Source organism: Calonectris borealis, chromosome 3 (genome assembly GCF_964195595.1).
Source record: "Calonectris borealis chromosome 3, bCalBor7.hap1.2, whole genome shotgun sequence".
NCBI classification, from domain to species: Eukaryota; Metazoa; Chordata; class Aves; order Procellariiformes; family Procellariidae; genus Calonectris; species Calonectris borealis.
The window spans coordinates 87,843,650-87,860,305 of record NC_134314.1 but is presented as its reverse complement, the minus strand read 5'-3'; the positions used below and the strand labels follow the sequence as shown (position 1 = coordinate 87,860,305).

Here is a 16,656-nt window from a genome sequence, read left to right as displayed (position 1 = left end):
GAAAAGAATAATGGTTCTGCAGTTCAGTATAAAATCTCATCTTTCTATATCCGTAAGTCATCAAGCAGAACAAAACAGATTCTGACAAAGCATTCCTTCCATATGAATGTGCAGAATTAATGGCATCACTAAACCTTTTCAGATTTTGATATTGTTGTCATAAGCGTCAGGGCCTAGTTTGGAAGTCACCACGCAGTCACCTTTCTTAACTTTGCTAAGTAAACGGCAGTCACCAAAACAGCGAAATCATTGATGTTTGCCTGGAACTGCCCAGTTGCTAACTATTAATCCTTGCTTGAGGGAGGTGTATTGGGCAGGCAGCACATGCAAACAGAAGTGTGGGGTGTATCTTCAGGAAACTGCAGAAGTCATGAGAATCCCTGTATTGGACAGTCAAGTTTTGCTAATCAGTATAATGACTTATTAGGCATTTCTTTCAAATTTAATGGTATAGTAGATTTTTATGATTGGGTAGCAAATAATTTTGTAAGTAAATCTGCAGCATAGGTACAGAACCTACATATGCCATATATATATATATATACACACCATGAACATATACTACAATTTCATGATGTATGTTCTGCTTAAATATATTGAAAACATCTTTTATCATCTTTGTGACTTACATTTTATTACCTTCAACTCTGTATGTGCTGTAACAAGGAACTCAGTTTAACCAGAAATTGTGAGAAATGAATTTGATCTTGTAGTTTTAAGACTGGAAGTTAGTGTTAATGCTGAATTGGAATAACATGTTTTCAGGTATCTTTTCAGACATTTCTTTCCTTTTCCTATAAAGTGATTATTATCCAATAATGCAGATGGAAATGGCATCAAGCCTTAAAGTTGTCTCACACTTGTTTTATGTGGTTTTTTTAATCTTTGTTCTGTTCAGTGTTAACTTACATAAGAGCTCTGCTGACTTTTATTAGCATATTAAATCTCTGACATCTTTGGCACACAATACTTCTGTTTCTTGCACAAGGGGTGTTAAACATTATTTAGAAATAGACCATTTTTACATCCACAAGGGCAGCATCTGCCGTGCTTTGAGATAGGAGAAAACACCCACGTCATGACCTTATGCAAGAAACAGATTAATATTCCTCTTTATCATGATGATATAGCCACAGCATGCATTATTTCTATTTGTTCATGTAGTAGCAGCCAGCTGACGCCTCAGCTGAATCCATTGCTTCACCAAGTACAAAGAGGCTTTTCAGATGACCCAAATGACCTTTACCTGTACGTGCAACATAGTGCTTTAGCAGAAAGAGGGAATTAAGGAAGCATGAATCAATGTGTTCCCAATTTTACTGCTGGGGTCAGGAGGCACGAATATGATGTATTAATTTAATTCCAAGTTTTCTTCCTAGGAGCATATACCAGGAGCACATCTTTACAGGAGACATTGCTTCCGTGTTGAAGCAGCCAGAAACCCTGCAAATATCTAAGGTGGCTACTCAGAAGAATAGGACAAAGAGCAAGTATGGATTTCTGAAACAGATTTTCATACAGGCTAGCCATTGTCCTGGGGCTGCCTGCGTACTGTTTCACTACATCACCTTACCTATGGAAACTGCTTGGATTCCTAGCTTACCTCAAGGTCCTGTACACTGAAGTTAATCAAGGCTCAGTCAAAAATTAATTAGAGCCTTTGGCCCTCTGCTTACATCAAGAGAAGAGGTTTCTAATTCTGATCAGGTAGTCTGGCAAGGCTCAACAGTTACAGCAATAATTCATACGCGATGTCAGTGTCCCAGTTTGTGTCCACAGCACGCCTGCCACCAATCCCTATTTGGTTTGCAAAAGGAAAACCGACTGTGTGTGCCAGTAGTGTTACAAATAATGCATCCAATTAGTCAACTTCGTGCTGTTGCATTTCCCTGAAGCCCATGAATCTGAAAGCCCCAAAGAAACGGTGCACTTGAGAGAAATGTTTATACATAAATACTGCCCTTATTCTGAGGTCAGTCCTTTGCACTCTCCTTTCTGTGCTGCACCGCAGAAGACGTACAGAGGCTGCCCCTTGGAGCATTACATAGGATGAGAACAAATACTAAGAGCTCGTGCTGTGATTTCCAGCTGCGTGAGGAGGATGCAAGATAAGGGCTGACAGGACGGGCTGTGATGCAGGAAAGATGGAAAGAGGCAGCAGGAGGTATGCGTGTGTGTGTGGTAAAGAAGAGTCCAGGCCTTTCCAGAAGCTAGCAGGATCTTTCACCTCACCTTTTAATTTTTTTTACGGTTCCACTGAGGTAGTGAATTGTTTAATGTCATATGAATGACACCGGTACTGAAATGTGATGCAGCTTGCCAGCAGTGAGAGGGAGGCCAGCACAATGTGGTCCTTTTCTTCTCAGCCTTCACTTTTCTTTGATATAAGGAACAAAAACTGTGTTTCAAAAGAGGAACAGAATCAAATTAGAATTCACATTAATTAGATTTCCTGCAGTAAAACCAGAAATAAATCAAACATGATCCTGGAAAAATGTTTTCTTGCAGTTGCAAGCTTGCTTTTCCCCTAAAGAGACACTTGTGCTTGCTTTGAGGGGGTAATGAAACTGTAAACTGAAGAGTCATTTGAAAATGACAAATTAGGCTGTGATTATGCCAAGTGATATTAATTATGCTGATAGACTATACAGCAAAGAATTTTTAACTGATTCAGTTCAGCCTTCTGGCTTGCTCTGACAAGTAGCAATGTGTCAGGCTTGGTTTGTTAGTGAGCTTCATTAACAGGAGTAAAAAAGCCCACACTTGCCCTCTGTTTTGTGTTAGGTTCTACATGAATATCATCACAGAGTGGTCCATGGTTTAAACAAATTGTGTTTGTATTGTTCGTATAAACAGGGTTATTTTTGCTGAGTTTTCTGTATCAATAGAGCATATGGCTGAAAAAGAAAAATCATGATGGGTTTTTTTTCTAATGTGGCAAGGACATGGGGGATTTCTGCTTTTCTGCTTTGAAGATGCATTGCTACCTCTTCCTCACAAAGTTCTTTTTAAACCACACCATTTTAAAACAAGTCCCCCTTCTGCCTGGGTGTCTAGCTTGCTTTGCATCTCGGTGGCAGTACCTTTCAGCAGAAATGAAATGCTGAACCTAATTTTTTTCAGCATGGTTTTCTTAAAATCAGGGTGCTATGCAAAATACTGGTGGGACTATCTACTGAATGTAAGGTGAAGTGGAAGTTAGTAGAGCATCACTGTGCAGTTTTGTGTTCTTGACCTGTGGACCAGCAGAAGAAGGAATGGGACACAAAAATTATCAGCTCCTAAAAGATCTCGTCTGCCTTATCATGGCAGCTTTCTGACATTAGGTAATAAAAGTAAAAATCGTGTATGAAGTTGTAACTTCCCTGGGACTTTTATTCTGCAAGAACCACAGACCCAAATCTATCAATTGTACTTTCTAAAGGTGAGAATTAAAGACCAGTGGGCTGCTAGTGGCTGCCAATTCAAGTGTACTTTAACAGTTCCAATGGAGTACAGTCAGTTCACTTAGTCCCTTCCTTTGTTTTAGCCAGAGCATGTCACAGCTTTGTACCAACCTTCAGTGCCGATGCTGGGTGCACTCTCTATCGTATGCATCGCCTCTTCTTGGTCACATGCTCAGATTTATTTCCAGCACAGTGGCTTGAATGACAGTTTTCCATTTTCAGTGATGGGATCGAGTTCCCAGCTCAGGTTTGAGACTGCGTTCTTACGTCAAGTGGAAGGGACTTTTTTTCTAGTTCAGTAGAAATTCTGCCTGCCGGTTATTTTCAAATCACTTAAAACCATGATGATGGAAAATTAACCTTTGGCCTTAGGTGACAGCAATGTAAAACCGCACAACTGTGGGCCAAGCGCAAGAGAGATCCGTATGCAAGACTCACAAAGTGATTCACTGGAGAATGGTTAAGAGTTGAATCTAGGAATTTCAAAATACCCATTTATTCAATAAAAGTGTCTATAGAAAATAGGAACGATAGTTACAATGAAAGTTAATCTCAAAATTTAATCTGTTTGAATTCTTTAAGTAATCTTCAAAAGCAGTTTGTGGTTTTCAAATAACAGGGAATTCAAGTAAGAACATTTACTGTGCCCTAGATGATTTCTGACATACAAAGATGCTGGTAATTTAAATTTTGCATTTATCACTCTCGCATAGTTTAAGCTAGACCAAGTTTTACTAACTTTCTGAGAATACAGTGCTTTACAATTTTTATTAATCTTTTTCTATTTAGTGTTTCCCAACAGTAGCGTAGCTCCCATGTTCTTACCAACATAGAAGGAAAAAGTGGAACTCAGAGCAGAAGCAGGACTGTGCTGGATTTGGATTTCACTGAATTACTTTTGATTTTAATGTAACAAAGCTGTGAAGCCTCTACACTGTATTACTAGCCAAGCACGGAGGGAGGATTTTGGCTCGGGATGCACAAGGGTAGGTTCCAATTTCTAGTGAAGTGTTAGCTGAGGTACATGCTTTTGCTGTTTTGGTGGCCTCTAATACCTGCATAGGTTTTGTGAGAGAAGAGCCGGGCAGACTTGCAACCTTCTCAGCCTCTTCAGCATCAGGTTGCATTTTTGGTTTACCTTAAAATGACGACTATCTGAATGGGGTCTGTTACACTTAATGAATTTGTGATGAGCACTACTCCTGTAATCCTGTTATAGGAAAGTCCGCTACAACAGCCACATCATCAATAATACATACAGGAACACTTTTACCTTTCTCAAATCTCTTTCTCTCCCTCTCTCCATTGGTGATGGTCGCTCCCATCAGAACGCCCTTCCCCTCCTGCGCTGCTGACACAAGCCACCGCGCGGCTGTTACCTGTGCCTGGCATGGGGCTGGCACACTTACCTGCTCAGTGCAGGTTTTGGTGACAGGTAAAGAACAGCTCCACAGAAGGCAGCCTTAAGATGATGCTACGTATGATTGGAAAAGATTCACTCAGCATTATATGATACCAGATGAAAACGTAAGGGAGGTTTGCAGTAGGGCTCAGGTAAGACTGATAACCAAGTGAAAAGGAACCGTATGTTTGGATTGCAGGCTAACCAAATAAATAGAGCACATTTTATGAAAAGATAATGAGTTTACCACTGTAAATATCTTGATTGGCTCTAAAGTGGTAATTAATACATTGTATATTATTTTTCTTTAGAAGCTACTGAAAATCTTAGGTCCTTTTAGGCCTGGGTAATTGATTTATCAGTATAGAATACTTTTTGTTACTCCATTACTCGCCCCTGTTGTGATTCTGGTTTTGCTCAGTCATTCATTTGGAAATTGGTCATTAAAAAAATCACAGGCTTGAAAGGATAAATAAATACATTTTCAAACACAGGCAAATGGGAGATGCACACAGAGTCCTGCATATAAAAAGTCTACTTAGTAAATTTAGTGTGCAATAGACTACCTGTAGTTAATCCAGAGTTTCTGTAGCACAGGCAATGGATGCCCAGCACCTGCTGGTGGCCAGAGCTTTTGGACAAATGGCAGTTAATGCCCGACGAGAGCTGCCTATCATTTTCAGAATCAGGCTCGAGTGTGAGCTTTTCCTTTAAAAAACTTTTCCTTTAAAAAACTTTCTCTTTAAAAGAAATTAACAAGGAGTTTTCTAAAGCCTCCTGCTATGTTTGCCACAATTCAGATATTGCAAGCTGTGAACCAGATTGTGCCACTCTTATGTAGGTCAAATAGTACCTTGCCTACACAGTGGGGTTGTCTCTTAGAGTGTAGCTCAAGGTAAATATAAAATGCAGTCTAGTCTGCACAGTGCAGGATAAGGACACATCGTACGCCCTGTCTAACCCACGATCCAAATGTATTTGAAAAGTCCTGCTAACAGTTTCTCAGTTTATGAAGCTTACAGTGTTATGGGTCCACAACCCATATTGTTTAGGTTCTTTTCCTGTGTTTTTCTCCTTTCGTATATGGCGCCTACAAATGTAAAGGAAAAAGAATAAGCAGAAACTCCTGTTTGTGAAATCCTGCTCTTTGTCCAGTCTAGTAGGGAATTCCTCCTCTTGTCATAAAAATCAGTATTTTTCTAGCTAGGCCATATTTGTTACTTTTTGTAGCTTAAATGATTTCTGTAGTTAGAGCATCATTATGCAGTGGGTATAAGCCACCATTTCTTGAGTCTTGTGTAGCCATTTGCTTCTCTGGTGCTTCAAGAAAGCCCTTATTGGCAAGAAAGACAAACGGTGATTTGATAGCCTTTAATAGTTACTCTGCACAAATGTAAATGTCATGGGGAACAAGGAAAACCAGCTCCCATGTTTTTCATTCTTTGAGAAGAGCACTCATGGTGGCTCTTGACACAGAGGGCAAGAAACCTGCTCCTGAGACGACACAAGATTCTCTATCCAGAAAACCATTCCTGTCCCCAGCCCCCAGCACATGCCCTGAGGCAAGCAACCCTGTGACTTTTAACATCCAAATATTTCAGTTCTACTTTGAAGTAATCAAATTTGTGACTCTTTATTTTCATTTCAGATTTCTCTTCTTTAGTTTTATCAAAGTTTTGATTTCTTGAGATCTTCACTTTAATTTTTCGGTGATGTTTTCATTACTGTGTGAGTTGCTTTTAAAACTCAGGATGAAGAAATACTTCCCTTGCCTTAAGAGCTCTTGTCCTGAAGGATTTTACCTTAACAGATACCTCAGATGGTGCTTAGCTGCAGGTTTCAGTCCCTGCAAGCCATGAAGCAACACTCAGGTTTTGATTCTTTCAATATAAATGTTTTTTTCTGCTTCTCCTCTGAGACTATTTAAAAAAAAAAAGTCTGTAATAACAGCAGCTCTCAAACCGAACAGAAAGTCTTTTCCCTTATCTAGATGACATACTACTTCATACTAAATCTGTCACTAGCACATCCTTGCTGCCCACTCTCTGCAATGCCTCCAGGATGATAGGCTTTGTGATTAATTGGAAAAAGAGCAGTCTCTCCTTACCTCAGAGTATGGGAGTAAAAATAGGCTCCGTGTGGAAAATGCTTTTGAAACACTCAAGAGTATTTCTTTGGTCTCCAAAACTATTGGGCTGTTCTACAAGAAAGGAGATGGCTGGGGTTTTACTGCATAATGTATGCGTTATCTGTATTGTTTCCATTTCAAGGTGATGTATTGTACATAAACCAAGACAGCCATGAGGTGACAGGCTGACATCTAACCTGGTTTCCTAAGGAAATGAGGTCTGCACAATAAGCATCGGAGTTGCTGTCTGCCCTCTTCCAATAACTTTGAACCTACTTTCCAGGTTCAAGGAAAATTTGAACTGAAGTTCATAAATCTTAATGAAAACAAGCAGCTGGGTAAAGAGGATATGTTTTCCCAGAGGGGGAAAGGAGGAGCCCAGTCTGCATCGTGTGCCAGGGAATCCTCATGGGGGAGAGCTCTTATCATGGCTTCAGAAGCAGGAAAAGCTTTGATCAGTGCTTGCCTCCAGAGAAGCCAACTGCAAGATGCAACGCCGTGGGAAGCCAGGGTTCATTACTGCGCTGTAAATACGTCTCTTGAAATGGCTTTGTTCCAGTCTGCTGTTTGAGTGTAACCGCTGCGAGTGGGTGAGTGGCAGGGCCTCAGCCAGGGCAGCACCGCGGCCCCGGCAGACGCCCGCTCCCACGGGAGGGTGAAGTTCCTCTGCAAAACGGGCTGGTCCGGTGCGTGTCTGTTCACGGGGAGAGGCTGGCGGTAAGGCATGGCTAATGCTTCGTTTTACAGTCAGGCTAGGTCGCAATCTGTAAAAATTGCACTTAAAAAAACCCATTAGTGCCCCTGGCTTCCTCCCTATCTCTGTACATGAGGAAGCACTTAGGCAGAAGGGCAATCCTTTAATTCATAAGGAGAGGACACACTGCAAGCACTCCTGCTCCGAGGAGAGCTGCTCACGCAGATGCAATCCTGGCAGCTTCTGGTGTGCTATGAGGACACTGTTTTATCTTTACTTTTACTGGAAGGGATAAAGTGAAATAGTAATAATGGGACTGATAAATGTAAGGAAAACTGTAACCACATAATTATGTCAGAATCAACTAATGGCCATGAAAAGCCGATTAAACCACATTATGCAGATACATGTAACAGAATACTATTAGTAAGTCCTTTGCAATGGCATGCCTGGCAATTAAAAGAACAGTATTGGCAGCACACAGTGAAAACAGTGATAATGTATAGTTAAAAATGTTTGGAGACAAACAGTGCATAGAGGACAGGGACAGCCTAGAACTGAATACATGAGCGTCCTCAAAGATACCAGCACCCAGGGGAAAAACCAAAGATGTTATTCCAAATAGACTGTTTGACTAGGATGTTGGGCATAGCTTGGAATAATTTATATTTATAATCAAAATGAATTTACTGGCTTACCCATAAACGAAAGGCTGCAGTAGCAGCAAGTAGTCTATATTTTCCAACCCTCCACAAATTTCAGGTTGTGCAGGCTAATGGAGGAATTCTGTATTTTTTCTGAATTAAAGCTTGCAGAAATATTCTGACTTAGGCAGTAAGAATATATAGGTAATGTTCCTGCGGTTGCAACTATTCAGTAAATATTTGGGAATGAGATCTATCAGTGTTGTATATGCGTATGCATGTGGTATTTCCAGGTCGGGAACCTGAAGAAGGTGTCACTCGAGTTTCTTTCTCATTGGAGTATTGGGATTTGTTGCTTCCTCTCACCCACCATAGAAAGAGAGTTGAAGGTTCAATTCTATCCTTCACTTCCCCTCCTCTGCCCACTCTTGCAGAGCAGTTCTCATCTGCAGCCAGGTAGAATTGCGCAGGAACAAGCTCTGAGGTAACGTTAGTGTGGGGTTCAGAGTTCCCGCAGGCTTTACAAAAAGATACGCTCCTACCAGAAACTGCTCCATGTGACTGTGGAGAGCTCATCTAATGGAATAAAACCAGTGGGGATTTTTTGGTGTCAAAGGATGAGCATGCTGGAGAGTTCGCACTCCCCTTATTTTCTTCATCATGCCTGACAGACTTCTGAGATATGCTACTAAGAGAGTTTGCTTGCAGAAAACCAGCGTGGATCCTTTAAATATTTATCCTACGCATTGTTTTCCAACATATACATGCAGGTTTTCCTCTCACTTTGTTTTTGGAGATGGCTGAACTAGTGTGAAATGCAGATAATGAGAGGTCAATAGCATCTGTGCCCACAGCAGTGCTTTCCTGAGCTATTATAAAGCAAAGGAAGGGAGAGAGTGTGCGTGCGGTTACGCTTTGATTACAGAAGTCAGGAAGTATGTTTATAAATTAAATTCTCTCAACAACTTAAGTACTAGGGATGTCCAATTAATGAAATCTCTGCCAAACCAAGATTTATGATGACCAGGAGACATGCCTTTACTTAAATGGAGAAGTGAGACTGTGTCCGTAGAAGGTTAAAGCATTTAATTGTACTACGCTGTCTGTATTTACTTGGGCTATTTTTCCTCATACTTTATATGTGAGAATGTTGATGCTTACAGAGTACTTTTCATGAGAGAAGAGTATCGTTATCTCCATTTTCAAATGTGAAGAAACTGACATCTAGAAATTTGGAGTACCCTAGGTGAGGTACCATACCATAGCAATGGGGGAATTAAAAATCCAACCTTTTTGTGTCCTAATTGGGTATATTATATACTGGATCATGCTGGATTCAGTAGCACAGTAAATCTAGTTACTGATAGTATTAAACACCTGTTTTTTCATCCTTTTATTTGAAGCTGGAGCATCATATTCTTTCTCCAGCAGAGAAATAACTGAAGTCCATTTCTTTCACCTTTTCCAGAACTCACAGAAAACAAATTGTTCCTGAAGTAAGAAACTGTCACTAGTAGCAGTGTGTGCTCCTACATCATCCAGCAGAAAGGATGCTTTTCCTGTAAACAAAGTAATATAAAAATAATAAATAAATAAAAACCACTCTAGCCAAGAGTAGTAAACCTTGGGCAACACCTATAACAAAAATGGTGCCTATGACAAATGGGTATCACTCCCAAGTTGTGTCCGTCCATAAGGTATGTTGTATTCTATCAGGACATGCGGCTCTGATATGCACTGAACACACAAACCCTGTATGTGTTTGCTCACTCTTGACTTGGAAGATTTAGCTTTGAAGATTTGCCTTTAAAAGAGTATTGTTAGGCACGTTGTTCTAGTTGACAGTACTACCGCTGAGCTCAAGGCATGCTTCTGGAAGATACCCCTCAGACACTCTTACGTTCTTGCTGCGTATTTCCACAGATCCATCAGCCAAAATATCACTAATGATACAAACTTTTAATTTCACAGATGAAGGAACTTGGCATCATCGTATACAACTGCAGCTGCCTGGTCCTGGATTTACAAAGGATATTTGCCCTGTACAGCTCATTAAGATACAAGAATAAAATACCTCCAAGTTGGTCTAAGAGACTATATGGAGTGTACGATACCCAAAATAAACTGACGCTGCAGCTGAACGAGACAAAATCAGAAGCTTTTGTGTCGGTAAGTTCTGAAATGAGTTGCAGAGAGGGAGGGAAGGGAAGAAACTTACTTAACCCACCAGATTTTTGGAAGACCTGAAAATTTAACATCTGCTTACTCTCCTAATATTGTCCTTTACGAACTACAGAGTAGCGAGACCAGGTTAGGTAGGCGTTAGTAGCAACTGTGAAAAGAATCTCAAGTATCTTTTCACTGATACAGAGATGTTCACAGTTCCCTGCAGTAAGTCCATCATAATGCTCCGTTCTCCCTGACAGATACTGTCAGGGAGAAATTACCATGGATGGTAATTTCCATGAATAGGAACATACATGGTGTAAATTAAGTATACTTACCATATTACTATATATACTTACTACTTATAGTAATACTATACTTAAGTATTTCTCTAAATTGGCCCTAACTGAAGAAGATGCACGTTACCACTATGTCCTTAACCAAAAACAGCTACTAAAATTGAGACTTATGTGAGTGACTAGAAACTCAACTATAGAGATAAGACCACTACAGCTGTCACCTACACAAGACAGAACTTGATTGATAGTCTCATAATGCTGGAAAACCAAATCATTCTGTTCTCTGGGAAAGTGGTTCTTCCAATAGGTATTCTTTTGTGGGAAAGTCTGTAATGGAAAGGTTTTTAAAAAGTTATTTGCTTTTTCCTATGGTGCAGAAGAGACAAATCACAATTTTTTTTTTTTTTTTCATTCTGATTTCTGTGACATTGTTCTTACATGCAATTTGCCAGGACTGAAGATGCTGCAGAATTTCATTTGAGCATTATTCTTTTTCCCTTTCTCTGTAATGTTACTGTTTTTCCTCGTGTTCAAAAAATTATAGGGAGGCTCTTCAAATTAGGTTATTTATTTACACTAGTAGATAGAAGGTGAATGATTTAGCAGTAAATGAACTGTTAATCAGAAATCTAAAATGATACAGAATAAGCTTGATATCAGAGCTTGCATTTTTATCAATGTAATTTATAAGGATTAATCCTCTTCACCCTGTTCCATTGAAAGCATTCATACTTTTGTAGAACATTACCTACTTTAGCTTTATTTTTAAATGACATTTGAGAACTTCTAAAATTCAAGCAGCAATCCCCATGGAAGCACTGTCTGTGTGTGTATTTTTAATGGGAAGAAATGGAGCAGTCCTCCATCTCAGCAGCGATGTAGCAAAACTGGAAAAAAGTACACAGAGCAATAGAGACGATGAAAGATGCGGAGCATCTTTCATTTTGGAGGTAATTACATGAGTAAAAACCACCTCTTCAAAATCAGGAATATAATGAAGTTGCTAAGAGTTATTTACCACCATGCATAAAACAAGGGGCAAAACCCCATTGCTTTATAGCCAGTTACGTCTAAACCAACACAAGGCGTGTAGCACACAATTAAGTGGTACAGCCACTAGCACAGGATGTTGGTGCAGATGAGCGGTTATACAGGGCAGGGTTTACCTTCACCTGCTGGAGCCACGCAACATGCAGGTGTCCGGGATTTTTCACACCCCTACAATCAGTGGAGAGACGGAGAGCTATTTTGGAGGGAAAATCTGCAAGTGCCTAAGACAGCCAGAATTAATAGACATCTGAAGAGACATATGCTTCTATTGATTCTGGAGAGTCCTAAGGACTAGCTTAAATTAGAGACTGACTTTCGGACAGTTAGCTAAGGAGCTGTGAAATGAACTCCTTCTCCCTTCTAAGCAATCTGTAAGAAATGGAGAAATCCTACTGAAAGCCAGTCCTGGAGGGGCACACAGTAAGGAAAGCTGGGCAAAGCCAACTTGAAGGAATGTGAGATCCTAAACAAAGACAAGTGGAGAGAGGCTCTACAAAAACTGCTCTTCTGCAGTTCGCAGAACGTTCACTTCCTCCCTGTGATTTGTGTTTTCCTTTTGTGTGGGCAACAAAGGCCCCTTCTCTTTAAATTCCACTTCAGAAAACAAAAGGAAGGAGTCACTGGTACTCCAGAAGCTCAGATCAGCGAAGTCTGACTCCAAGAGCTACCTGAATTTGTAGTCACAGCCAGATGGGCTGGTTCTTCCTTCCTGAAAACAGGCTTTTCAATAAATTTCTCACCTACTAGCAAATTCTCTAGCAAGTTCTCAGCGTGCCCCCCTGAAAGGCAGTCCTGGAGTTGCACTGGACTGGTTTGGTGGAACCAAGCGTTAACATCGCTGTCTGTTCCTGAACTAGTGGTAAGAAGAAAGTCTCCCCAGGCCAGGCAGTTCACTCCTTGCCATCGCTGCCCTGCCTGCGGGCAGGGATGGTCGTGCTGCCCTTGCCCAGTGCTGCGCCGCTCCCTCCCCCAGCCTGCGTTGCCTCCCCGTGGCTCTGGGACAGCACACGCCCGAGCAGCGGCATGGCACGGCACTGCTGTCCAGCGACAACAATGGCCTCTTTCTGGTAGGTGAAGAGAAGCATCAAATGGGGATTTGATCAGAACGGCAAGTACTATACAACTAACGCTGACAGAAGTACCAAAATTTTTTTTATGACCACAAAGGGGGTCAGCCATGCCACTGGGTAACAAGTGGCATGCCCAAACATAAGTGTTACAGTGAGAACTTTAACAGTAGTTTTTCTTTTAATTATCTTCTAAATATCTTTCACTTTCTGGTCTTTATATTGAACGCATCTGAAGAAGGCAATGCATAAGAATTCCATTCTTTAGCTGTTCTGTAACTTAAAATTTCTATTCAAGAAAACAGTAAGAATGTAAGAATAGAATCGCAGTGCAATAACCTCTTAAAAGTTTCAGATAATAGATATAAATTATATTTAACAAAATCACTTTACACTTTTTATTGAATCGAAACTCATTCTTTGAAAACGTATTTCACTTTCAGTATTTGTGCTATATAAAACAAGCACAACATGCAGTCATTGAATTTTTTCGTTATACTCGGGCATCATGGCTATAATGTTGCTTAGCAACAAAATAGTCTTCCAGACTGGCTGATAAAATGCAAGAGGTTTTGGTTGTTTTTCTTAGTGTTCAGGAATGGATCTGGAATATTGGTCTTGAAATCTTGCTGTTAATTTTCTAGTATTTTCTGAACTTAGTTGTAGGAAATACTTAAGAACACCATTCAATGATTAAGAAACCACTGTGACAGACATTGTATTGAAAGAAAAAGACTAATCAAACCCCCAGGATCTGTCCTTAAAGAAAACATACTGATCTAGATGTCAGATGCAACCTAAGCAGGTACAAAGGTGAGAAGGTGATACAGCAGCAGGAAGGGAGAGGTCTGGCAGGGCCAGCTGTTAAGAAAAGGACAAGTGGCACCTGCCCTCGCTCTATAAAGTGCCTTTAACAACCTCTACTCCCAGGAACTGTGTTCTTGCCTGCGAGCAACTTGGCAGGTGGCTCCACTTCTCTCTCCCTGCTCGGGCAGGAGAGCAAAGTCCTGGGCCTTTCTGCCACAGATGGGTGATTCCTGCTGGCTTGGCCTTGCTGACCGACACATTTGACAGCCCTAGATACAAGGCAAAAAAGCTGAAATCTGGGCTTACCACATACCGGCTCAGTACCAGGTAAAGAGTTAATTTATACCTGACACTAGGTTTTAAATATAAGTTCCTTGCAAAACTGCAGCATCTCCCTGTGACAGTGACTGAGCAAACAGTGACTTTGCGTGGAACGTTGAACAGAACTGACATGGTAGACTTAATTCTTCATAGTGCGTGATGGATCAGGCTCACGTGGTAAGAACACAGATATTACTCCATCCAATAGTAACCAGTCCTGGGACTCTTTGGAACAAAATTCTCTGGAATGTAACTTCACCTAGAGCTTCTTTGATGACAGTGGACGTTTTGAAGTTTTTGTCTCTCCTGCATTTTACCCACAGTTACATGTAAATGGCGAGGCTTTCAAGGGGAAATTAAGCAAATAACTCTCCTTGGGTTATACCTTTGAGTATTCTAGCAGGACCGCTGAAGGTATCAGTTAATATTCTCTACTAAAATAAAGGATACCACTTGCCATCTCAAGAAGAATGAGGGGAAGAGAAAATAAATCACGTATTTTAAATTACATACTTGAACTTTTCCCTTCACAGAATTCACCTAAACTCTTCTGCCCAAAGGACAGAGTCCTGGATATTGAAGCTATATACAGTGTTATCGATGATGCGAAACAGTTTGTATACATAGCTGTCATGGACTACTTGCCAATCGTCATTGACACCAATGCTAAACGGTGAGTGTCCATGTCCAGGACTAGCACATAATGCCAATAAGGTCTGCTGGAGAAAATGAACCCACAGGAGATTAGTTACTACTGTGGACCAATTTCTTGGGGCCCAATTCTGCTCTTATTGAAATCAGTGAGAGTTCTGCCATTGACTTAAATGGGAGCAGAATTGGGACCCAAGAAGACATTTCCAGTTCTGGGTCCTAAGCTTTGGATCTGCCTATCGAAGGAGATCAGAAATTGTCTAGTCTGACCATCTGCAAGTGACTGGGACCCAGGAATACAAGAATCTGCTTATACATGAATCCTATTTCTTACACTATTGTATTCACTATCTTGATACCACAGCTACTGGCATTTTACGAGTATCATACAGATATTCAACATGAGAAAGAGAGAGAGAGAGTGTGTGTGTGTGTGTGTGTGTGTGTTAAGAGAGACATAACATGTTGTAAGTTCTTGTACACAATGTGAGAGATGTCATTATTTTATTGAAATATACATATACATGGAAATTCCAAATTCAGCACAGATTACATTTGAATTATATCACATTTTGGTTAACTGAGAGTTGCTAAAAACAAACAAAACCAAGTAATTTTTAAACACGCTGTTTGTATGGACCATTAAAAAGCACTCAAGACTCAAAACTGGAGCCATAGTGTAATAAAACCATCCAACTCAGAAGGCAAGTATCCAGTGGTCCCTCCTACTCTCGATAACTCTCGCAATGAATTGAGCGTTTAGTAAAGCTCACCATTCCATCCATGCACTTTATCTGAACACAGTTAAGCCAAAGTAAAGATGTGGTTATGTGCTTTTTTCCAGTTTTGCATAATTAAAGATGTTTTGTTCAAATTTTTCAAAAAATAACTATCATTTCACTGATATCAAGCATAAGCTGTTTCAAATCTACAGGAGAGTTTTTCTGATAAACTCATTATGTACAGCCTCTATTGCAGTGAAAGAATTGTGTTTCTTTCTCAGTTTCACAATATGCATCCCTCGTGTTTCTCCTTTATGTTGGAAAGGAACTTAGTATGTAGAACTGGTATAGTGTCGCAGTTGATGTTATCTCCTATACTCCTCCTCACTTTGTTCTGATGTCTGAAGAATTCAGAAATCTATTGGATTAGGGAGATCCAGGGAAGCCATCTGTGTGAATCTTCCAACATTTTTCCTGCAGCATGGCTTTGTGTTTGAGGCACTGCCACAGCTTCCCTACCTCGCCAGCTCCCAGTTCTTGCTTGTAAGTTATTTTCTGGCATTGTAGAGCTCAGACATCATTAGGTCGAATGCCTAATGATGCTGCTGGAATAAAGAAAACATGCATTTTCTTTGCCCAATTCTCCCTGTCCTGACTTGCTCCCACCAAAGGTCAGGAACACAAAGCTAACTACCGATTGTGAGAATAGCACCATGGAAGCCACCATCCCATTCATGGCAGAATTTCTGCAATCCTCATCAGGAAAAATCCCCATCCTAGCATCCTCCTTAAACGACCTGTCTTCATCTGCCACTGAAGGATGCAAGCACCCTGCATAGCAGCAGCTCTCCTTTTCCCAAGCAAGAAATTACAGCAAGGCATTCCAGTCCCCAGCCTGTATGGTCCCAGTACACAGGAAAAAAAGGATGGCAGTCAGGGAGGGATCCCGTGTTCCTGCTCCCTTACTTGTGTAACCAACAGAAAAGCCGCCTTGTCCCTCTGTCTGGGCTGGGTAAGCAGCACCCTCTAGCTCTAGCTCACTCTGCTGATTCTCTGGCACCGCAAGAGCTCTGCTGCTCCTCACCACAGGCTGTGACACAGGAGTAACTCTCCCAGCTGTGGGCGGAGAAGGTACCTGTATTTAGTGCAAGTGTTTTGGCAGCTCTCCGTGCACCTACACAGATGGAAGATGTGCTCAACCATCCACAACATCGCTGTCCCTGCAGTGACAGTTTTGGTGCAGGGCAGAATGACACAAA

The 16,656-nt window shown here is 40.9% G+C and overlaps 1 protein-coding gene across 2 annotated transcripts in view; it reads left to right on the top strand.

Annotated features, from left to right (window-relative positions):
- Positions 1-16,656, top strand: part of PLD5 (phospholipase D family member 5) — a 161,514-nt gene that overhangs the window by 133,198 nt on the left and 11,660 nt on the right. For both annotated transcript variants that reach the window (XM_075146542.1, XM_075146543.1), the window contains exons 6-7: positions 10,286-10,483; positions 14,558-14,697. In XM_075146542.1, the coding sequence (XP_075002643.1) occupies positions 10,286-10,483; positions 14,558-14,697 (338 nt within the window). The remainder of the gene's footprint in view (positions 1-10,285; positions 10,484-14,557; positions 14,698-16,656) is intronic.